Here is a 24,963-nt window from a genome sequence, read left to right as displayed (position 1 = left end):
TACTTCTTAACAGCAAAGTCGTATTTTGGCAATTCAACCATAATGACAGGATCAGTTGTGACTTGTCCTTGGTTTGGTTTGCAGACACGACTGGAATTAGCAAAATGTTTTCGAGTAGAAAGAGAATCAGCAAATGTTAGAGGTTAAGGAACCTCGGGGATGGTCTAATGCAAATCTCCAGGGAGGTTGACTGACATCACGGAGATGATTGTTTGGAATTCGTGCTTCACTCGCCACGTACAAACATGAGTCTATTTACTAGAGCTGAGAGAAACAGCCAGCTCTGGAGGCCTGTTGTTGGAGGTGACAGGATTAAAAAACTAACTTGTGCCTAGTTATAATAAACGAAGCAATACCTAAATGCCATAAGGGTTTGCTGTAGCAAAGTAAATATCCATGTTTAGAAGTGTATCTTGTAGCTTAAACTTTCACATTTGTTATGTTTATCGTGTTAAACAAGAAACTCTATAATAAGACAATAAACTTGCATTTGGCTTATTGTGTCACACATCATTCTTGATATACATTGAGTCATTTGTCAAGATGGTGTCTTTGTGGGAGAACTCCAAGCTTCACAAGATGCTTTAAATAGGCCATTCCTTTACAATGAAAGCAAATGGGTTTTGACAGATTGAATTTGAACATGAGACAGAAAATAATCTGCTTCAATACCTTATGGTTTCTTCATCATGAACGTGGGGTTGCTAATGGCTTGAGCATTTGGGTTTTTTCTTTAGTAATTCCTTTTCTTCAAGAATGGACTCCAAATCATGTTGTGCATGCGCTAAGTTTTCAGGTGTTAAAGGCAACCGTGTTTGTTGAGTTGCCGTTGACTAGAGCATCACCAGCATTAGTGCTATGCAATGTCTATTTCCCAAAATTAGCTACTGAAGTACAATGACCTACAATCCACCTCTGGTTATAGAGTCAAGTAAAACTGAACGTCCACCTCGTTGGACCTTCTGCTTTGTTCTTTGTCCAAAAGATTGGAAGATAATCGAATGGTTTGATTTGTATTTCTGCTTTTCTCCTTGCTCTTTGAAGTGATAAACATCAATAAAATGCATCCAAAATGGGAAGGTGAACAGATCAGAAGATTTGGAAAACCTAGAATATGGACTATGAGTGCAAGAATGATGGCAGCAAGCCCAGTACTTAAAATGCCCAATGGTAATTAGGAACTGTGTGACCTCCTAGAAAATACAGAGGGATCTAGTTCTTTATGGTAAGAGCATAATAATGTTTGGGCTCTGACCAATGCTTCCTAAGGAATATTTCAGTGACAGGATGTTGTAAGTGTCACCCTGCCATTGGCCTCTGAGGGTAAAGATTTGGGGTGAGCATTCCCAACTTGCCCTTAATAAACCCTCAGAATCCATTATCCATGGGTTTATCTAAACCTTCTTGAGGGGCTTTCTAACTTTAGCCTTCACTATCTCTTAGAGTAGACGAAGAGAACCTTTACTCTACTGTGATTCATTGGTCCACATTTTTAAAAGAAATTCTGAAGTACACTCGAGTAAAAAGTACTTAGTTTTGTTCAAGAAAAAATATTAAACACTAATAATTAAATACCGTTCTTCAAGTTAAGGAATCATAAATCTTTATTGAATATCTGCAACACATTCTGAAATACATCCTACTATGGTTTAACTTTATAGTGATTTAAGAGGAAAGATGGCAACTGGAAGAACAGGAAGAAAAAACAATGAAAGGTATAAAGGAGGCACCAAGAGGAGAGAAGAGGAAGGGTAGGGAGAATAACCTAGAAGTAGAGGAATTTGGAAGGATAAAGAGAAAAGAGAGAAAGAAGAGCAAGAGGAGAGGAGTTCAGTAGTCCTGATATCAGTTAGAGATAAACTAGTTTCTTCACAATCTGGTGTTTACTCAAGATGTTTAATCGTTGTCTTTTGAAATGTTTACTAGATGCTGAATCTCTAAATTAAACAGTCAGTGTCAGGATATTTTTCTCAGAGCTACAAATAATAACTGAGACCAGTGACACCTCCCAAGGTCACTGGCAAAAGTCAGGTGAAACCAAGCCAGACCCAACCTAGGTAAGAGGGGTCTCCTGCTTGTGTGTTTCAGATGCACAATTTTTACTAAGCAAAGAAGTGCTTCTTTCCACTGCCTTCAAGCCTTAATCTTTTTTTTTTTTTTTTGGAGAGGAAGATTCACCCTGAGCTAATGTCCATTGCCAATCATACTTTTGTTTTTTTGCTTGAGGAAGATTAGCCCTGAGCTAACATCTGTGCCCATCTTCCTCCACTTTGTATGCAGGATGCCACCACAGCATGGCTGATGAGTGGAGTAGGTCTGCACCCAGGATCCAAACCCTCAAACCCGGGCAGCCAAAGCAGAGCATGCAGGACTTAAACCACTCAGCCATGAGGCCGGCCCCTTCAAGGCTTAATCTTTATGCTTTGCCTTATCAATCTAAAACACTGGGTTACAGTGAGGAAATCCCTCCTCCGGCTGTCTGTATCTTGCATGGTTTTACAGATTTCCCACACACTGAAGTCCTGTTCATTTCATCTCTCACTTATTTAGTGATGTCTGTGTGCCACGTAATCTTCACAACAGCCATGAAATAACTATGGTTGTTGTCTTCATTCAGTAGATTTGTAAACTGAGACACAGAGGGTAAATAACTCTCCCAAGGTCACACAGTAAGCAATAAAGCCAGGCTGAGAGCTCAGAATGTCTGAATCTAAAATCCAGTCACTCGATCCTCTTCTTACTTCTTATTCAGCTCTTCCTCTTTTTTTTCTTAATGATTGGCACCTGAGCTAACATCTGTTGCCAATCTTCTTTTTCTGGTTGTTTTTTCTTCTTCTTCTCCCTGAAGCCCCCCAGTACATAGTTGTATACTCTAGTTGTACATCCTTCTGGCTGTGCTCTGTGGGACACCGCCTCAGCATGGCTCAATGAGCAGTGCCATGTCCGTGCCCAGCATCTGAACCTGAGAACCCTGAACCACCAAAGCGGAGCGCACAAACTTAACCACTCGGCCATGGGGCCAGGCCCCTTTTCCTCTTTCTTTCCACATCAGACACCATACTGCTATTCTTCTGCCTAAAATGTCTGCCCTGCACCAAGATCATCATGGAGGATCTTCAAGCTCTTCTTTATGAAACCTTCCTTGACCAAACAAAGTTAGCTCATAATCTTCCTTTCCCACATGATGCTTGGTCTGTGAGGAGCGTTGTTGTCCTGAGTGTAGGTCTGCATTCATGTTTTTAGTTGTAGAGTAAGACTTCTAGAAATCCTGAATTGCTTCTAGCTTATGTAGCGTGGATCGGTGATTCACTAAAGAAACACAAACCAGGTGGTGAAGAGAGAGAAATTACATATGACCAAGAGAGGAGAGATGAGTACTCCCCCAAAATTATTCCAAATGGTTGGTACTCACACAAATGTGCCTAAGAACAAGGTGGGTGGAGGGGAGAGAGGGATTTTTTCCAAATTGCTTAGGCCCTGGAATTTAAATGCTTCCTACATTAAGCTTCTAAGTGAAATGAACTCAAAAAGTGAATGTATTTGTGTTAGGGAATTTTAGGTTGTAAAGTTACCTTCTTGGAACCTCTTGAGGAATCCATACCATGTAAAGAATGGTGACTCCATCTGTCTCCTAGTTGCCTGAGCAACTAAGAGGATGTGCTAACTCGGACCTTCTTCTCTTTTCCAGATCTTGGCCATCGTGTCTATCCTGTTCATCGTACTCTCCACCATCGCTCTCTCTCTCAACACTCTCCCGGAGCTGCAGGAAATGGACGAATTTGGGCAACCCAACGACAACCCCCAATTAGCACATGTGGAGGCTGTCTGTATTGCTTGGTTTACCATGGAGTACCTTTTACGGTTCCTATCCTCACCAAATAAATGGAAGTTCTTTAAAGGCCCACTAAACGTCATTGATCTGCTGGCCATCTTGCCATATTATGTCACCATTTTCCTCACAGAGTCCAACAAGAGCGTGCTGCAGTTCCAGAACGTGAGACGGGTGGTTCAGATCTTCCGAATCATGAGGATCCTCAGGATCCTGAAGCTCGCCAGACATTCGACAGGCCTGCAGTCTCTGGGTTTCACCCTCCGACGGAGTTACAATGAACTGGGCTTGTTGATATTGTTTTTGGCCATGGGGATAATGATATTTTCCAGCCTGGTATTTTTTGCCGAGAAGGATGAAGACGCAACCAAGTTCACCAGTATCCCGGCATCGTTTTGGTGGGCTACCATCACCATGACCACAGTAGGCTATGGGGACATTTATCCAAAAACATTATTAGGGAAAATTGTGGGAGGCCTCTGTTGTATTGCTGGGGTCCTGGTCATTGCCCTTCCCATCCCAATCATTGTGAACAATTTTTCTGAGTTTTACAAGGAGCAGAAACGCCAGGAGAAGGCAATTAAAAGAAGAGAGGCTCTTGAGCGGGCCAAAAGGAATGGAAGCATCGTTTCTATGAACCTAAAAGACGCCTTCGCTCGAAGTATGGAACTGATAGATGTGGCTGTGGAGAAGGCAGGAGAGACAGCCAATACAAAGGACTCGGCGGATGATAATCACGTCTCTCCAAGCCGGTGGAAGTGGGCCAGGAAGGCTCTGTCAGAAACAAGCTCCAACAAGTCTTACGAGAATAAGTACCAGGAAGTTAGCCAAAAAGACTCTCACGAGCAGCTGAACAACACTTCCTCCTCCAGCCCACAGCATCTGAGTGCCCAGAAGCTGGAGATGCTGTACAATGAAATCACCAAGACACAGCCTCACCCTCCCCAGAACCCGGACTGCCAGGAACAGCCCGAGAGGCCATCTGCCTATGAAGAAGAGATAGAAATGGAAGAAGTGGTCTGCCCGCAGGAGCAGCTGGCCGTGGCGCAGACCGAGGTCATCGTGGACATGAAGAGCACCTCGAGCATCGACAGCTTCACCAGCTGTGCCACCGACTTCACGGAGACCGAGAGATCGCCCCTGCCGCCGCCCTCCGCTTCTCACTTGCAGATGAAGTTCCCACCCGACCTCACAGGGACTGAAGAGCACCAAAGAGCCAGGGGCCCCCCATTTCTAACACTAACCAGAGAGAAAGGGCCCGCGGCCAAGGATGCCACCCTGGAATACACTCCAATCGACATAACTGTGAACCTCGAGGCCAGCGGTTCCCAAAGTGGCCTCCACGGCCCCTTGCAGTCTGACAATGCCTCCGACAGCCCTAAGAGCTCCCTGAAAGGCAGCAACCCACTCAAGTCCAGATCGCTCAAAGTGAACTTCAAGGAAAACAGAGGCAGTGCGCCACAAACCCCGCCCAGCACAGCCAGACCCCTGCCAGTCACCACCGCTGACTTTTCACTCACCGCCCCGCCGCTCATCAGTACCATCCTCTTAGAAGAAACGCCCCCCCAGGGAGACAGACCCTTGCTGGGCGCTGAGGTTTCGGCACATTGTCAGGGACCTTCCAAAGGGCTCCCCGCTCGGTTTCCCAAGCAGAAACTCTTTCCTTTCTCATCCAGAGAGAGGAGGAGTTTCACGGAAATAGACACTGGTGAAGACGATGACTTCTTAGAGCTCCAAGGGGCAAGGCAGGACAAGCAGGCGGACTCCAGCCCAAACTGCTTTGCAGATAAACCTAGTGACGGAAGAGACCCTCTAAGAGAAGAGGCCTCTGTGTGCTCTTCCTCCCCCCAGGACACGAGTCACAACTGTAGGCAAGACATTTACCATGCTGTGGCTGAAGTGAAAAAGGACAATAGTCAAGAAGGGTGCAAGATGGAGAACCACTTGTTTGCCCCAGAAATTCATTCCAACCCAGGAGACACAGGTTATTGTCCCACACGTGAAACCAGCATGTGACTAGTTACAAAAGCAATAAAAAAAAAAAAAAACTTGGTTCTTAAAAATGCGGTTTAAGATGCCTGTGAACTAAAACATGGGAAGCCCCCCAAAAAAGTGCATAAAATGTTATTTTTGCATGGCATGAACAGTTTAGTTTAAGTACTGTTTAAATAAAGAGTCAAGACTGACTGCATTTTGTAACAAACACACAAAAATGACTGAGGAACGTAAACAAATAAAGAGAGTTCTATTAGGAACCAGTATTCTGCAATGTCTGACATTTTTGATCCTTTTCTTTCAAATTGTAGACAGATTTTCAACTTTTAACTTTTCTGTTACAATGAATTTTAGAATTTGCACATGAAAGGACGAGATGTCATTGCATGCATTCATAATTATGAGGAGCAAGGTGCTTTGAGCTTGCAAAATGCATAACTTTGTAAATAATGGGGCCTGGGATGCAAAAGTGTCAAGAACGTATGGAAACCAGTTTCTGAGACACAGGTACTTCCTTCATAGCTACTGCCTGGAGGAGCTGTGCGGACTTCTTGTTGCAAAATTGCAACCTCTTCTTGAACCATCTCACATATCTTGCTTTGGGTTATAAAGCTCTTATAAGTACATTTGTTTAAAGGAATACAGTATTTTCATTTACTTGTGATAGAATTCATAGGGTGCGTTTTTGTTTTTTGCTTCTGCTTAGTTGTGGCATTTGTGGTTTTATTTATAAATCATAAAAATAGGCAAGATTTAATGACCAGATATCAAAAAATTTGGAATTTAAGCTTGAAATTTTGCCAATCAATTATATATCATGCCATAGCCTATTATAGAAATGCATTTCTTAAAAACCTGAAACTATTTAAAAGATTATATCATGCAACGAAACTTTTTTTTAAATAACACTCCACATTTGGAAATCAGTTCTTTTTTTAAAAGAAAATTGTATGTTGGCCATCTAAAGATGACTGTATTTTCCACTTGTGTCCAACTTAACCTTTCTATCTAAAGATCTAAAGATAGAATGCAGATATGGCACAATGGGAATTCCAAAAAGTGACTTTTGACAAATTAAAAGCAGAGCTATATAAGTGAGACTGCCACCCCTCTCATAGATGGAGTTGGGTTCAGAAATGAGTTACCGTAAAATGAGCCCTGGCCTGGTAATGGGTCACCCAGTCTTTCCCAGTGGGGGGAGGGAACACTGCCACCTGGGGAGTGGCACAGGTGCCAGTAGCACACTCCAGTAGTTGCAGCAACTAGACACACCCCCTCACGTTTCCAGCATCCCCAAGGGGTGTTCAGGGCTACCTTTGTTGAAAGTCACTTCCAGCATTTTCTACCAAGAACTGTGGATCCGAAGGAGTTAAGGCACTTGCTGGTGGTTGCCCTGTTGGTGAAGTCTATACTAGAACCCAGGTCATTTGAATCTACTTTGTTTCACAGGAAGTCAAAGCTCTGGCTCCAGATAGGCAACTACTGGATGTGTGATCTTGGACGAGCCTCAAAAACCTCTCTTGGTCTCAGTTTTGCCCCAATAAAAACCAAGACAAAATTATTTCTAAGCTCTCTCAAGCCTTCAAATTAATATGATTCCTTAGTCTCTCAGGAATGTCCAAGTTTTGCCTCAGCAGAATGCATTTTGTGCACCCGCGCACGTGTGTGTGTGTGTGTGTGTGTGTGTGTGTAGTTCAGGGAAATAGTTGGGAAAATTCTGGGCCAAATTTAAAGCACAACTTTTTGTTTAAAGAAAAAGCTATCCTAAATTTTATTCCGTTTTTAAAAAAGCACTGGAAAAAGACAACCCAAATATTTAGAATCTAACTTAAGACTTTAAGAAATAACATTGCTTTATCAACAGAATCTGGTCATTATATCTCAGATAAGATAACAAGTTTTGATCTTAGTTGAAATCCAAGGAGCCCTACTATGAAGAATAATTTTAAACATTTCTTTTTCACTGTGCTTAGACTTTCTTAATGGTTTTCATGTTTGTTTCAGAACATAACCTTTAAGAGTTTATAGTCATTAATCATTGATATTTACATTCCTCATACTTAGTTCAGTGTCTAAAACTAAATGTTGATCAGTTTTTGTAAACCTGGAGTGTTTGAATTTTCTATATATAGTTTTTCAAGTCAAACAGGTATGTCTGCTGTTAGATGAATAGCAAATAAGTTATGAAAATCATTTTCTCTATATAGTCTTATGAAGCAATTACTTTCATAAAGTCTCTATATTGTTGTATTTTTTTTAATTTATTTATCTGTCTGCACAAATGGACTTGTTTTATTGCCTTGACGGTTCTCTAACGCCCACCCTTCGTGTGCCCCTTAGGCCTTCTACTGAGAACTCTGCTCCAGAATACTTAATATTAGAAACCTTACCTAGATAAGGAATTCTAGACATTCCACCTTGCAAGCATTCCCCCTAAAAATGTTTTCCCCTTTAATCTTTCTTAAGTGTTAAAGAATTTTCAAGAACATACTATAGAAAGCTTAACCTTCAATTCTTCTTAGTCCCTCTGAGCCAAAAGACTTCAGCTAGGAAAAAAATAAAGTACTCTTCTAAAAAAAGTTTGATTTTGGTGTTTCACAGTTTGGGAACTGAGGACTCCCAGAATGCACTTCTGCAGCCCCTCCTAAACCTTTGCAGTGAACGGCTCCTAAGGCAGAGAATGAAAGTGTATGCCTAGAATGGTCTGGGAATATACCAAGCACAGAGTTCTTTTGAAGTCTTATGTTTTACATTAAAAATTCATGTAAATGCTGCATTTTACTCCATAACATATGTTTCAGTATAAAACAAATGATGTTTTATATTACTTATCAACTAGTAAAATTGATATTCTTAAAATTTAAATACCTCTTTTGTACACCCTGAAAAATATATCCCCAGTTTGAGAAGCACTGCGTGGATGGCAGATTGCTGTGATAAAAAATGTCGTTCAACAAACACTGATTGTCTACCATGTGCCAGAAATTAATTTATGTTCAGTTCATTCCCTCGATTTTACTAGTCGACCAGAGGGTTCACGGGACGCTGGCGGTTTCTGCTGCTGGGAGAGCGTATGCATCGTCACCGAGCTCAGTGACCAGGACAAACATCGATGAGTAAAGACTTTGAATGAACTCGAAATAACACAATCTCAGGAATGGTTCATTTCATTCTTCTGGCTATCTTAACAACCAGTGCAAATTGCCACAAGATTGTTTTAGCTCAAAAGGCTGAGATCCATCACAAAGGATAGAAATGGGTGTATGGATAAATGTCTTGGTTGGATCACAAATACAACAGTGGCATACTAAGTGGGTCCCTGGAGTTGATCTAATTAGTCTCTAAACATTTCCACTGGAAATTTCTCCACTCTGGCACAACCAACTGCTCTGAAGCAAGTGTTTAGATCAAGCATTATCCTGATATGACTAGATTTGGTAACAAGGACGATATGTGCCAAGAATCTGTTCCCACTAATTTCTTGTCAAAACAGTCTCACGCTCATGTAGATAAAGGCGGAGGAAAGTCAATGATTCAACTATTTTCTCTTGGCATTTGAATAGGAAAAAAAAAAAGAAAAGCCTTATGTGTGTAGAGTACTTTACAGTTTGTTTTTGCACTTAATCCTCACAAGAGCCTTCTGCACTAGGAGTTATTTATCAGTAAAGGACCAGAGAGGTTATGTGTTTTGCTCAAGTTCACACAGGTTACTGGTGAAGAGGAGAACCTGGCCTCATCCACGTGGTCTGGCTTCAAGTCCAGCATCCCCAATATACCACAGTATGTTGAGTTAGGGTTTTTTCTTTCTATTAATATTCACAATTATGTAAACAAAACTGAGGTGCATTTATAGTCACGCAGTTTGTCTGAAGCAGCAGCGGATCGTGTCAAATGGTAATGACTGAAGATAAACGCCATTGACCATCTTTAGCACATACGTTTGCCAGTTTAGAATTCTGGTCATAATAGACACATCCTTGGGTTAAAGAAAAGACATAGCTCATGATGTAACAGGACATACGCATCAAGCAGAGGGCTGAAGGGAGCCACTTGATTTTCTGAAACAAAAACCAGTAGAACTTTAGAACTACTTCTAGTCTAAGTTCAAAAATATTGTCTAATTGAATTTGGTTGTCATTTACTGTCCTTCCAGTCAACAAATACTAGGTGAGCACCCTATATTACTAACTACTAGATATGCACCCCTAAATACTAGATAAGCACCCCTAAATTCTATAGAGGGCATTGTGCTTGGTGCCAGGGTGCAGCCCCAGCCTCACGGAGCTTCCTGCCTGGCCCATTTAAAACCAGGCCGAGGACCCTTTGGGTTACAGAAAAATGTCTTCTGAGTATGGAAAAATCACTTAATCATCAAACCAGGGAAGCATTGAACAGGAACAAGTGAAATGCTTTCCCAACAAACTGTTTTCCTAAGAAATAGATGGATGGTATAAATGAAAGTCTGGTCATAATTATTTTTGAATCACAGTTTAGATTTATGATTGAGATAATACGTTGTTAATCTGATGAAGGAGGTGATATGTTATCTTCCTTATCTGATAAATTGAAAAATAATTTTTCAATTAGATATGTTGCTTGTCAAAATAGCTAATAATAGTCTGTCACTGATAACTAGAGCAAAATGTGATACCAGTGAAAAAGTCTATAACAAGTTTTGTATTTTAATAGTGTGTTGATGGTTATGTGATGAAAAACAAAACATTTTAATTGTTTTTCTTACTTCCTATTGACTAGAGGCAGCATTTTAGCACTATCACTAGTCCCTGTTTAGTCCTCTGAATTTCTAAGAGGAGGATATTTAAAATTCAATATTCAAAAATTATTTAGCTTAACTAGGGGCCAGCTCAGTGATGCAGCAGTAAGTTTGCACATTCCGCTTCGGCGGCCTGGGGTTTGGATCCTGGGCGCAGACCTATGCATCGCTTGTCGAGCCATGCTGTGGCTGGCATTCCACATATAAAATAGAGGAAGATAGGCACAGATGTTAGCTCAGGGCCAGTCTTCCTCAGGAAAAAGAGGAGGATTGGCAGTAGATGTTAGCTCAGCGCTAATCTTCCTCAAGAAAAAAAAGAAAGAAAATTATTTAGCTTAACTCAAGGGATATATTCACTAGGTCCATGTGAATTCGAAAATATATTGAGTATTTTTCAACTGCCACTGTCCTAACCCAAAAAGAAAAAAAAAAAAGAAAAAGGAGACTGTACAAAATCTACATAAAAAATGGAAACTTTCAAAGGCCCTTCCCTAATAAGAAAGAAGAAACACCCCAACTCTGAAATCTTGGTAAACATTCTATATTATTGAAGTTAGTGCTTACTGTAATATAATGCTATATAATGCTATCTTTGAGTGATTTCAAAATCATTTCTTCTACTTGCCTTTCTAAAACAGCTTAATTTAATTGCATAAATCCTTACTTATCATTGCCGTTAATGAATAATCTCCTCCTTGTTAAGTCTAAAAGGGTTTTAACCTATAAATATACATATAAATAAAGGAAGGTGATGATTCCCTTTAATAATAAGACAACACAAGGCCAGCAAAAGATACAAGTACAAATAAAAGGAAGGGAAGTCTCTGAAATCTGTGAGTAGATTACATATGTTTTTAAGCAGAGAAATTTATATTAGGTCTATGAATATACTTATATAAAATTTAGACATTGACATGAAATTTACAATTGAGAACATAATTCCAACTTTAATTTCTTTCCTGAAGACATTATTTCTTATCATCTAACAGATACTTCCAGATTGCTGTGATAAAAAATGTCGTTCAACAAACACTGATTGTCTACCATGTGCCAGAAATTAATTTATGTTCAGTTCATTCCCTCGATTTTACTAGTCGACCAGAGGGTTCATATTTAAAGAGGTTATATTCCCAAGTGAAGCTGAGTCCCATAGGTAAGCTGGAAATAGCTCAGCAGAATGTTTGCATTTGTTGTCTGAGAATTTTTATACCCCACTTTTATTTTTCCTCAGACTCAAGTTATTTCTTTCATTCCTTACTCTAGAATCTGAATGACCACCCCATTAGATTTCTAAGCATCTATGCTTAAAATTATAATAGCTGTGTGAAATCACGTGACAATTTATTTCAGTGTAGATATTGCCCTCTTCTGCCAAAGGAAATATGATTCCAGCAAAAATGACATTAAAAGTAACTATTTTTATACTCCAGTAAGTGTTTCATTTGATTTTGTTTTTAATCCTAGCCCGTATGCTGCTATAGAAGCCATCACAGCCTGCTAATCTGATGAAAATAATGCCAATCTGGGTTGTGCCCCTTATCTCCCATCCACCGGGCAATGCTGGCAAACGATATGGCTGAATAGTTTTACTTTTGGTTATTTTTGCTCCATTTCAGCCTAAAACGAATTTGAGATGGCATACCAGACAATAAAAATAGACTTTCAAATTCAAGACTCAGGGAAACAGACACAGAATAGTGCTAACAGATCAGAGAGAAACGCACAGGCTCAGAAACAATGTCCTGAGCCCGGCCAGCCTGCTTTTTATTCTCCTTGTTGAGTGCCCTCTAGTGGTCAACCTGAGAGAAAGCGGAATTCTATTTGCCTAGAAAGGATGTGGTAACAAAGATTGAAAGAAAGTTCTCAACCATTTCCTACCTTCCATTATGCATGCATATGGCCAAAATCACAGCTACGTCCCAGACATCTTTTTCAGTGATCATTTCTCAGTTTTCTTTTTCTTACTCCAAAATATCTGATAAAATTTGCTACTCTTTGCACAGCTCTTTCAGAACATTCCCACCACTGCCTCCAAATCAAAACAAAATCACAAGGTTAGCTGAGTAGTTAGGAGTGTCCTAGTCTGTGCTCTGGATACACAGAGAGTGCTACTTGGACCTCTCTACTGTTCGTGGGAAGCTAACGAGAACTCAGTGGTTTTTCTAAGATTCACGGACCTGTGAAGACAAAGATATTGGGTTGACTGACTCCAAAACTCGTAGTTTCCATTCTACCTGAAGATTACAAGTAGAACCCGAAATGCCCCTGAACTGACTCTGGCCACAAAACAGATGATTTCTAAACTCCCAAGAGACATCTGTGGGTTCTGGCCAGAAATTCTATTACAGCCAGATTTCTGCCGTCTTTAAACCAAGATGCTTGTAACATTCTTATTTGCAGCATATGTGGTAGACTATGATTTTAACCTGCAAACTGTACTCACATCATAATGTTTAATTGAAATTAGGAGGATTTTTGTAAAGAAAACAAATACACAGAGAGTAATATATACTAATATTACCCAAATTACTTACCCCCAAAAATGCTATTGCCAGAATTGATGAGTCTTTATATACTATGAAAATCTCTCTAAAGAACTGGGAAAATCTTCCTATTTAGTTCAAATTCAAAGACAGGAAAATCTGCAGCTTACAAAACACTAGATTTGTCATACAACAGCCAAGTTTCAAACTTATGCAATTTTAAAGAGGTATGATATTATACCATTAAAAATTCAACACTGAATGTATAAAAAAGGTTTATTAAGCAAATATAAGGTACCATTAGCACACTGAAGCATTTTTAATAAGCTTTCATTTAACTGCATAATGACTACGTCTGCTCTTAGCACCTTGCTTTCAATCCGAAAGCTTTTCTTTTTTATATTGTCGCTTGTGTTACTTGCTTGCTTTTGTTTGGAGAAGTGAGGGTAAGTGGCAGAACGTCTTTAAAGGGGAAAGTTATTGGACAACTTATTAACATCACCTACTGTGCCCCGGGGCACAATGGAAACCATTTGTGGAAGTCCCTTCCACCTTCTTCTCAAGTTTCACTACCCTGGTTTGGAAAGCGATTCTTTTGATCAAATCTCAGATCCCGCTCATCCAGATTTTTCCTTCCTCTCCTGTCTGCAGTGCCCACCAGCAGTCCTTTCTTAGGGTCTGCCTGATGGCAGGACTTTAGATATCAAGTCAGGGGCAGGACCAAATGAGCCATTAGCAATAGCAACTTGAAGCCCAAAGCCAAGAGTGATAGGAGGTCAAGAGTGTCCGGGTGGTCAGAAAACTTAGAGAAGCCTGAGGACAGAGAACTGTCTCCACATGGTGTGATCATATGGTTTGACCAACAAGGCAACGACACGATGTTTTCTCCCACTCTTAACAAAAGAACAATAATTTTAAGTCTTTTAAGAACTTCAAAGGTAATACTTAAGTTAATGAGAAAGGTGGGGCCCAACTCACTAATTTACCACAAGATAGCATCCTAAGTGCAAACTTTCCGCTAAGTTTCTGTGCATAACCAATTAGTGAGTCTGTTTTCAGGACAGTTTACAAAAAGGAAAGTATCAGTGTTACCATTTCATCATTTTCAATGGTAACAAACATTTCCATCAGGGGAAACTGATCTTACTCTGGTAGTTTTTATACGGTTCTTGGCCCAAACTATAAGAGCAGTTGAAACAAAACTTTAGCAAAAGATACTAGGGATGGAGAGAAGGCCATATTGAAAAATTATACTTTGCTGTACATCAAGTTAGAAATGATTCATATTTGGGTAAGGATTTCTTTTAATGTTCTTTTATTTAGAAATATCCTTAGGTGGTCATTTGAAATTAATATTTCTCATTTTACTATAACTATGAGTTTTTTTTTAAAAGACTGTTATAAATTAAATGAGGTGCCATATAGTAAAGCACCTCCCGCAATGCTCGACAATAGGCGGTCTTCGTTTTCTTTTAAAAAGTATTGCAAAACAATCTTTCAGCTCACATTTGTGTGCTATGACTTAGTCTTCTAAAGTTCTTCTGTGGCTTCCGAAACAGTCAAAATTTTAAACGTGCGTGTGAGTATAAATGTAGGTTTTCCCTTCCTGCTATCTTAAAATAGAGAGCATTTTATTTTCTAAATTATACACACATGCATGTGTGTAAATATATGTGTCTCCACCTCATGTGGCTTTAAAGAGAGGTTGACATTATTTGAACAAATAACACGTTATGAAAATTTAGGTAATGCAGTTTTGTTTTGTTTTCTTACCTAACAGCCTTACATTTTTAACATTTAATAGACAAACGTCACTTTCTTCTAGAGAAAAATCAGCTTCTTACAATTACTAAGACTTTAGATATATTATCTATCTAAAGAGTCTTTTACACCGTCCTTATCACAAAATTAAACAAACTTAGTCATCTTGCGAATATTCAACATACTGTACCATCTTTATGCTTTAAATATTTGTAAACCTAACGATATATTTCATAAAGTAATTCATAACCAAATTTGGTTCCAGATTTACCATAATTGGCTATTTGCCAGAATAAACTATAAAGTGAGGATAAGAGCTTTCAAGTGTTCAAAAAGTTCTAAATTTTGTTTTTTACAATCCAAAGTATACATTATCATCAGGGTTCACCAGAGACTTTTTGTTTTACTTTTTTTGTTAATGTTAAAATCTTATTGACCAAGAAAGGTAACAGAGGAGGAGGCTCACTTTCTGTTTCAATTTATTTAAAATGCCAGGTTACAAAAATTTAGACCGAGCCCTTATGTCGTACAGGAGCGTCAGAGCTGGAGGATGACCAAAGGCTGCATATAATGAATGCAGCTCACTGTAGAGTCCTTACACTGTCAAAAAGCAACTCCTCCAACCAAATCCGAGTGGTCACTGTGGAAACGGGGGGGTGCAACTAACTCTGATATTACAGACAGACTGACTTTGAGAAGATCGTTGAATCTGCGAGGGAATTTCCAAGATACGCTAAAATTTCACCTTCAGAATATCTGGGATCTATCACTGGTAAACTGAACATAATACTTTGATTTTAATGAAGGCTTTTTTGGTTTTTTTCTTTTTTGATTTGTTTGTTTTTTGCTTAGTAATACTATGAGAACGTTAGTGTAACACATGACTTAGTTTGGGGTTTCCATCAGCTTACTGTGATGCTTTAAAAAATAATCCATGTTCTAAAGCATAATTGCATGACAGTCTAGATCTTGTTACTATTTAGTTATAGCCTAATGAATACTGTATTCCTACCTGTTTTCTCAAAAAATAAAGTTCCTAGCTGATTAAATAATACTCAGATAAAGCATTATGCTGCCTAACCAGCTCACGAAATGTATGTATTACCTGTCTCTATGTAGCTTGTGTAAAAACTCAACACTGACTGCCCATGTCTGCGGCATTTACAAGCTGCCAGGGTGACTCTCTCATCTTACTGTCAACACGCTATGTTACAGCGTTATGTACAAGTGACTGTCAACTGCTTACTTATCGTCTAGCCCAGAAAAGATCTGAGGCAGTGCAATAATGCCTTTAGTTCAAATGGTTCATTGTTTGGATCATTTCGGTCTGTGCGTTCTTTACCATAAATACTGAAGTAGTATTTTTTGACTGTCTTTTTCAGGCTTGTAGTAAAAATCTCTACATCGTATCTACTTAGCCTAAATATGTCAAGTAATTCAGTTTAAAAAGTGTTGCCTACTGACAAACTAAAGAGAAATAGCTACTGATTTGCCCAGGTAATTGCTTAAATTATTTTCCATGGCCAGTGTAGATTTGCCTTAAATGGTTTCTTTCACCACTATTGTGTGTAGAATAAAAAGAGGATATTGTGGTGAATGCTTACCTGTCCGACATTAGCTCTTTTTGCTACTCAAAGGGTGTACATTCCTCAGAAGTGACCTGTCTAGCGATAGTCAGTAGTCAAGAATATACGTTATTTTCATTTTGGTCTTTCAAAGGCCAGCATCTTAGTGGGGAGGAAGGGTAGAGAGGGGGCAAGAGGAGATGAGGCGATGAAGACAGAAGGAGGAGAAAGAAAAAAAGAAAAGCTGGTAGAGAAAGGCAAATCTCCAAATGAGTTAAACGGGAGAAACTGTACATTTTTTTGAATGTACAGTTTTGGTACCTCTTTTGTACATTTAATGTACATTTTTTTGAAACATTGATTGGCTTTTGGGAAGGCCGTTTGTGTCTGTGTGTGTGCGTGTGGGCGTGAGTGTGTTCAGCATCAGGAGCAGGAGCCTGAATTCTCTACTGCTCTTTTGGTTAACGAGAGTCATATATTATTCAAAACAAATCCGTCTGACTCCCAAAACTCATGAATTTCATGTTTAAGGTTAGAATTATACTGTTATTGTTAAACTCAGGACAACTCTGTGAAGATTCACAAAGTAATTTTATGAAAACTTACGGTGAAACTATAAAACTGTCAGTAATTAACACACATGGAAAGCCTTGCTGGGAAGAATTACCATGATTTCCCTATAAAAGAGGTTGATACACAACCTATTCTTTTTTTCTCAAGTTGTAGAGATTTTAATCATTTCTATCAAGTCCTTAACATCTCCCAGATTAAAAACACTCAAAACTATTTTTAAAACCTAGGGAATATAGAGTATCAGAAATTAAAAGTTAGATTCGTAGTTCTTAAAATGCTATATACATTAAGTAATACGATTTCATATTTCTGTTACACGTGGTATTAGATTTATAGATACAGTCGCATGACGCATCATTTACTTGTATTAACTTCAATGTTTTAGAGAGTTTTCATGCTACCCTGTGAACTCTCTGAATGATGCAGGGGAAAGAAGCACAATCAGTATTTTATTCTTTACGATTTCTCAGTTGGATTATGCTGTCCTGTCCATACACATAATAGTATTAGCATTTCATCTTATACTACGTTGAAATACTTTTAAGACAAATCCTCAGTAGAAGCTAAAGCTTATATGTAAGCGGTAAGTCTTGTCTAGTCTCATTCATCTGCCTCAACATGCTTTATTTCATTATACTCGCAAACAAAATGTTTTGATTTTAGTTTTGTAAAGAAGATACGATGTAGCGTACTTGTGTTTGTTCAGCTCTCCATCCCGCACCATTAATACAATGCCTTTCTCTCCCATTTAATGGTGTTTGTATCAATGTTCCCATATCTGCTGCATTTTAACTCCATAAAAAGAAATGTGATTTTGTATTAGTAGTTTTGCTGATCAACTCAATATTTCTGCACCAGTCAGCGTACTTATATGCATGTAGTAGTCTGTACAATTGTCCAACATCAAAATACTTGTTTACTTTATGTCAAAATGTCTATAAAATTGCTGGCATTGTTCTCCATTTCAGTCTGGTAAAATAAGCAAGATAAAAAAAAAATAAATGTGTAAATGAATCATCTGTGTCATTTCCGTTTTCTGCATGAAGCCAGTCTGCATTCAGCATGGCATCCGTGCCCGCCACCCAACAATCCATGGTTTCTTGATACCCCATGACCGACTGTTGAGGCTGGTAGCTTTCGGAAGAAGTGTAGGGTAAAACTGCTAAGTCTGGAGAAAAATCAAAGTGGGATCCATTGCCATTCAAAGTACTCTCCTTTTCAAGTGACTCCTCTTAGACAGTGTATGGATATATATCACCTGGTTTATGTTTTTTAAAAATTCAATGCAAACCACACTGCCAAAACTCTGGGATGAGATTGTCAAAGAAGTTTGAGATAGTCACTCACTGCCATTCCTCAAACCAATTCAGGACAGTCTTTATTGGGTAAATTAAGTCTTACCTCCTGGCCCCAGGGCTAGCTTCATGGGTATGCAACCTGTGCAGTTGCACAGAAGTGCAGCCACTTAGAAGAGCCCCACACTTCATTTAATGCCCTGCTGTCACCATCTTGAAATTCTTAATAACTTTTCAGCAAGGTACACTGTATTTTCATTTTGGTTTAGGCCCCACAAGTCATATAGCCAGTCCTGCCTGACCAGGGAGGCAAATGGTAGGACTGCCAATTGAGTCAGGCTCGCCAAGGCAAGAGGTTAACAGATGGTGAGGAGAGAAGCTTATTTATTTAACAAACTCTTATATAGCACTTAACATGTGCCAAGTCCTATACATATACTTGCTCATTTAATCCTCATGACACCAGTGTTATCATCACCCCCATTTAACAGAAGAGGAAATAGAGGCACAGAGAAGTTAAGTAGCTTGGCCAAGGTCACACAGCCAGTAAAGCCAGGAATTGAACCCAGGCAGCCTAGCTACAGAGTTTGGACATTTGACCATTTAAGCCAGTGTTGGCTCTTGCTTTGCTAGGCTGCCTTTCCATCAGAGAAAATTTTCCCATTTTGTTTGCTAATAGAGTGCTGGGGATGTACGTTTCAGTCTTTACCTTAAAAACTTTTGTTTAATAGTGTGAAAGTTTCAAGGATGATACCTTCTGAGAAATTGCAACTCTCCATAACAACATTTCCCTGTTCTTAATGCCAAGGACACTTGCCTGAGTTAAATTAACAAGAGATGACTACAAGTATTGGGTGAAGTATTGCCAGTGTATTTGTGGCCCCACACAGCTGTGACTACAGAGTGCCTGATCTCTCTACACGCAACTCCTGTGCTGAGGAGAGAGGCGAAGGAAGTGACAAGAATGGGTTGGCCTTGGGCTTGATGACACTTTCCTCCATTCACTCCCTCTGCCTTCCTAGCTCAGACACCACCATGCATCCTCCTAAAGCAAGAGGGCCCCATCCTGGCTGTCATTTCATTTAAAAGAGAGGGAAGCACAGAAAGGATGCACTTTTATGGACAAAGTTGGGGCAGGTGATGTAGCGAAATTCAGTGCTGGATTCTGAGACTTAGACAAGAGTGCTCACTGCTCACTTGGTCCGTAAGAGCTCGTGTGCTCCAAGCTAATGCTCTAGGTCCAAAGCCAGAGACGCGGAAAGAGGGAGCTCCAAAAGCCTGCTGGACCTACATTGTCTGGGCCGAACTGTACCACCAGGAGCAGCCATTCCAGTCGAAAGCTCCAGAGGATTCTCTGGTCGTCCCAGAGGTTGGCAGCCCCCAGGGTAAGGGCGATCTAGCCACGTAGGGACATAGAAAGCATCTCCCACATAAGCCTCTCCATTCTATCCACCACACTCCGTTTTGCAAGCCCTCTTGTTCTGAAAGGTCAGGAGATAGACTAAGAGAGAAAATAACTGGAGGAGTCAGGAGAGCGGTCACCGATTCCTAGAAATCCACCCAACCCAAGAGAAACGGAATGAAAGCAGCCCTCGACTCCTTCCCACTATTGACCTGGTTGGATGCAAAATTCTCACCCCTTGGATATGGTCCCCTCTTTCTGCTCCAGTCCACCCTATTCACCCTCCACCCTCGGCCCTAGAAAAATAAATCCTACAGTGCGTGATTTGGGCCACAAAAAAGATGGAGGTGGGAGGAAGAATGATAGCACGGCATCCACTCTAAGAGAGTTTTTTAAAAGATGTTCTTCCCTCTCTTCTCCACCTTTTCCCTTCTTCAACCTCATGTAAACAGATGGGTTTAGCAGCGTGACTCAGGCAGCTGCAGAACAGCAGAGACAGTGCTGGAGCTTAAAGTGAGCAATTCCTTAGTCCAGCCCCAGGGTTTTCATTTCTCAACCTTTATGGCTGCTCTGACAGCCTTCTAAGAGCTAAAGATCATGAAGGCACCCAGCAAGAACTTTCACAGCTCCCTTTACAAAGTGGTCAACAACCCCAGTCAGGGTGAAATTTTGTACGGAAGCCTCCGATCCTATTGTCTCAGACATTGCGACACCTCACATGACCTTGAACTTAGTCATTCCTCACATAGAGACGAAGCCAGCGTGGTACCAGGAAGCGTCAGCACAGAGCACAAAATGTCAGAATGCGTCACAATGCTCAAGGTTGTAACAAGACGCAGGGTTTAATTCTGGCCTCTCTCTCTCACAAAGAGCCTGGATGAACTGAAAGCACCTTCAGAGGAGACTCACCAGGACCTCTCTGGCCAAAGAAAAAAAAACACAAAAGAGGAAAAAGAGGGGGCCGACTGAGAAACAGCAATATGTTCGAGGACAAATTTTTTTAAATTATAATACCATACTGGGAGACAGGAATAACATTCATACGATAACATAAATATTTTGTGGAGTGATTTTTATAATAGTCAATATTTAAGGATTCAATATATATTGTGTCTTTCTGTGCTTGGCACTGTGCTAAGTACTAGGGACTCAAGGCTAACAAAATGGGGTCCCTGCTCCCCAAGAGCTTGCAGTCAGCATCACTGGATAGCAAACAGCTGGCACAAGTGCAGCTGTCCCTTCCATGGCCCCCTGCGCTCACCCATCTCAGCCACTAAGCATGCATTCCTGCCCACGGAGCAGGCATGAAGCCTCAGGGTACGACACCCAAACCAACCACCCCCAGGCAGTCAGAGCTGCTAATCCCGAAATTACTTGATATTCCTTTATCAGCAGACAGACAAAGACCCTGATATCTCCCTCTGCAATGATGATCATGATTGTTATTATTACAGCAGCTCACATACTTAGAGATCCTTTTAGGTGCCAGATCTTGTTCTAAGACCTTATACACTCTACCTCCTTTAATCCCGTTTCTTTAAAATGGTTGGCTAACAGAAATTTTATGTGGTCGTCACTGAAGACTCATTTGAAGGAAATAGGAATAAACTCCAATGCTATGAGGAAATTAGATGTCCTTCAGACGAATTTTCCACCAAGTGATGGATGTTTCCCATTAGCAATAACGAGAGAGCTGGTGAGGTCCTCTTCCCAGGATGTCTTCAGAATTAGGATAGATTCTCACTCAGCTGTAACGAGAAGTGCAAACCTGTCTGAATGAAGAAGGACGAACCACATGACCTTTCGGTGTCCTTTTCGTTTCTGAGATTCTATCATTTGTGGTGCTCCAGAATCAAATTTATTTTTTGCTAAAGTCTGTGGTAAATTGTATTCGTTAAATTGTCTCCACATCCACTTAGCACAGAAGACAAATTAGTAAAGGAGGGGAGACAAGCAATTTGCAAAGACATATTTTTAAACTTCTATTAATTATCTATCTACATTTTGTGCTGAAGCATAAGTATTGTTTAGAGGATTACTCTCAAAAATATCTCAAAGTGCGTGCTAGCCATGCATGATGCATAGTAAAGTCCTGGAAACTCACACAAATGAATCATTATAACTTGTAAGAATAAATGAATTGTGCTGAAATGCCTTATTTTAGGATGAGCGTCATTTCTTGAACATTTATTACTTGTAGAAACAAACTGATTCTGAAATCTCAGTGATTTAAAAAAGAAAAACAATGAATAACATTAGATAGCCTTTTTCTATTTTAAGAATTCAAGTTTTTTTCTAAATACAATTCAGAAAAATATAACTTATGTTGCACCTGATTTTATCAATAAATTGCCTTGTAATGCTTACTATGATGTCATTTCTCAAAGAGTTTTAAATAAGAAAATCCCATTGTATTTCTCATCTTTAAATAATGGCAATCCAACGTTTACATGCTCTTACATAGGACCATTTGGGTTCATCTATTCTTAAATAAAGAAAGGATATCTACAGGGTGAAATCCAACCTGTTAGGCTCCTGGTCCCCACTCCCACCATTACCCAGAGTAAGGGTGACATAGATCTTCCAAAATAAATTAGAATTCCAATTTTCGTTGACTAATTTTGGAAAAGAACAAAGCTCATGCCAGCTGAAATGGTAGAAAGAAATGGGGCACAAGAGAGAGGAGAAGGGGGAAAAACAATTTACAAATTATCAAGATCATTATTGAATCAAGCAACAGCAAGAGAAAAGATACGAAGTTTTCTTTCTTTTCATTGATAGAATTTTAAGTTTTTATTTCTTCCTTTTTTTCGTTTGCATGGCATTTTGGAAAAATCACAAAGGAAAAGAAAGTCTAGCAAACCATGAGTCTCTATGTAATTCCCAGCTAAATGCCAAATATATTAAATGGATGCTTCCACTTCAAGGACACAAGCCTTTCTGTGGCCCCATGTATGGTGGTCACATCACCGGATATGGTGCCAAGATGGGGATGCAGGACCTGACCTGTTGGGAAGAGCATCCCCCGAGGCAGCTCCAGGGTGCTAGAGAAGCCCATTCACCATTGAAGACAGAGCCTTAGTCACCACTCCAGTCCTGACATCTGACTACCTTGTTTTCTAGCACATCTCCCTGATTTATTTCCCTCAGAGTTTGTCATACTCTGAAATGTTTTCATTTATTTGTTTATTGCTTGTTTGCCACTCCCACCACCCCACCTCAACCAGCATAAACACCTCACGTAGGCAGAGATTAATCTACCTGTTCATCTCTGTAGTTTCAGCAGCTGAAATGTGCTCAGTAAATATTTATTGAATGAAAAAGTGACTTTATCCAAAGAGCAAGATGAGGATGGAAAAAAAGAGAAGGAAAAGTTGATATCCCAGAAATATGAGAGCAGAATAGCCCTTAGGAAGTCACGGCTAATGGTTCAGAATCTAAGACTATTAAAATGGGTGGGAACCAGGATGTCACTCTTTAAGAGGTACTTCAAAGGGCTGATGTCTTAAAGGAGTCATACCAAGCTGGGCTCCTTTCACCATGCAAGGTCTTGTGGGAAAAACATAGGCGAAACAGAAGCAAGCTCTGCCCCGAAGGAGCCTAGAGCCAAGTAGGAAGACATCCCGTAAATTATGAAGTATAAAAAGAGGCAAAGTAAAATAAATACTGGGACGGAAGTGCAAGCAGACACTGCTGGGGACATAGAAATGAGATATGGAGATCTCAGATGGCTTCAAAAAGGAAGCAACATATGCGCTAATGGGTCTTTGAGAAATCAAGAAAGAAAAGGAAAGCACCCAGTTTGAAGGACACCTTGATTAACAACAGGAAAGTGCCTGGTGTGTTTTGGAAACAGTAAACATCTCACAGAATGCACGAAGGTATAAAGTGGCTTGAGGCTTGAGGCTATGGGATATAGGACCTTGAGAGTCTTGCTAAGAAACGCCACCTTTACTCAAAGAAAGAAGATTCCTTGAGGAAGAGAATGACGTGATCTGTTGTGAAGCAAATAAGACATTAAAGCAAACGAGGGAGAAACTCAAGAGGGAAAAAGTCACTGAGCACTTGCTATGCACTGAAGAATCTGCTACGTGCTTTCCATGCCTAATCTTACGTAATCATCATAATAACCGTACGGGGAGGAACGTGCTCCTGCTACCCGCACTTGATGGTATGGAAATTGAGGCTTAGAAACTGAGGTTTGGAAGCAGGAGTACTATTTTCTTAATTTAGATAAGAAATAAGGGTCTGAACTAGAACCAAACAAGACCCGAGAAGAATGAAAAGAATAAATGATGTTTTAGAGAATTGCATCTTATATGCATTGTGCTCTGTTGTTTCCATTTGGACACTTTGTAGTACAAGTGACAAAAAAGAAAAAGCTCACATTAGCTTGAAGAATAAAAGGAATCTATTGGCTCAGAAGTTGAAGACTCCAGTGTCACAAATAACTTCAAGTGTGGCCTGTTTCATGATTCCAGCCACTGAACCCAATGCTCTCAATGACCAAGAACCCAGATGCCCGGCCTTCTATGGGGTCGGCTTCATCCATAGACATGTCATGGGACCCTGGCAGCTCTAGGCTCTCCCCTCATCACTAAATAAGGCTGCCTCAGTTTCAGGCTTCAGATCCCTGTACAACTTTCTGACACTCTTCAGAACAATAATAAGAAAAATAAGATTGTATGCAAAGGAGAGTACTTTTAGAATGCAAAAAGAAATTACAAATGTTAAATGCTGACAAATACCAGAACATTACAAAATTAGCGTCATGCTTTATTATTAGCTAACTGCCTGATACACCTCTAGAATATCTTCTTTCTACACCTTAGTCTACATAATCTTTGAACACCTCTTCATATGATGATTTTGTAATATTTTCTATGGAGAGTACAGATATTAATTCAGTTTTTTCTCTATTGGGGTTGATAAAAAAGTTCATTAGTATTATTTCCAGTTTATAAAAGGTTTTTTTTCCTACTGTCCTACAACTTGTTTTTGAAAATGCCACTTCTGCAACTTCCTCCACAGTTTCTTGCTTAGGTAGCATCTCCCATCCCACAGACAGCACAGTCCTTTGACCTAGCTAGTCGTGGCCTCCACTGGCCAGCACTGAAGCAGCTGGTCCTGGTCCACCCCACCTTTGGTTCCCATACACACACCTGAGCAGAGAGTGGAGCAGCCTCTTGTTCAGCAACTTCCTCTTGGTGTCAAAGTTAGGGTCTGGATGCACAATGAGATCCGCCAGGACCTGAGTGAATATAGTGATTACTAGCCTCAGTACCA

The 24,963-nt window shown here is 40.0% G+C and overlaps 1 protein-coding gene and 1 long non-coding RNA gene across 4 annotated transcripts in view; one reads left to right on the top strand and one right to left on the bottom strand.

The window, feature by feature from the left end:
* The window catches only part of KCNB2 (potassium voltage-gated channel subfamily B member 2), a 366,511-nt gene extending 360,427 nt beyond the window's left edge, over positions 1–6,084 (top strand). For both annotated transcript variants that reach the window (XM_070631508.1, XM_008515620.2), the window contains exon 3: positions 3,689–6,084. In XM_070631508.1, the coding sequence (XP_070487609.1) occupies positions 3,689–5,845 (2,157 nt within the window). In that variant the 3' untranslated portion in view covers positions 5,846–6,084. The remainder of the gene's footprint in view (positions 1–3,688) is intronic.
* Positions 6,085–18,642: 12,558 nt separating this feature from the next.
* The window catches only part of LOC103548059 (uncharacterized), a 64,200-nt gene continuing 57,879 nt past the window's right edge, over positions 18,643–24,963 (bottom strand). For both annotated transcript variants that reach the window (XR_011543358.1, XR_544153.2), the window contains 2 exons: positions 24,840–24,928; positions 18,643–21,425 (listed from right to left, as the gene is read on the bottom strand). This is a non-coding gene — a long non-coding RNA (uncharacterized lncRNA). The remainder of the gene's footprint in view (positions 21,426–24,839; positions 24,929–24,963) is intronic.

Source organism: Equus przewalskii, chromosome 8 (genome assembly GCF_037783145.1).
Source record: "Equus przewalskii isolate Varuska chromosome 8, EquPr2, whole genome shotgun sequence".
Classification (NCBI taxonomy): Eukaryota; Metazoa; Chordata; class Mammalia; order Perissodactyla; family Equidae; genus Equus; species Equus przewalskii.
This window is presented reverse-complemented; position numbering and strand designations above follow the sequence as displayed.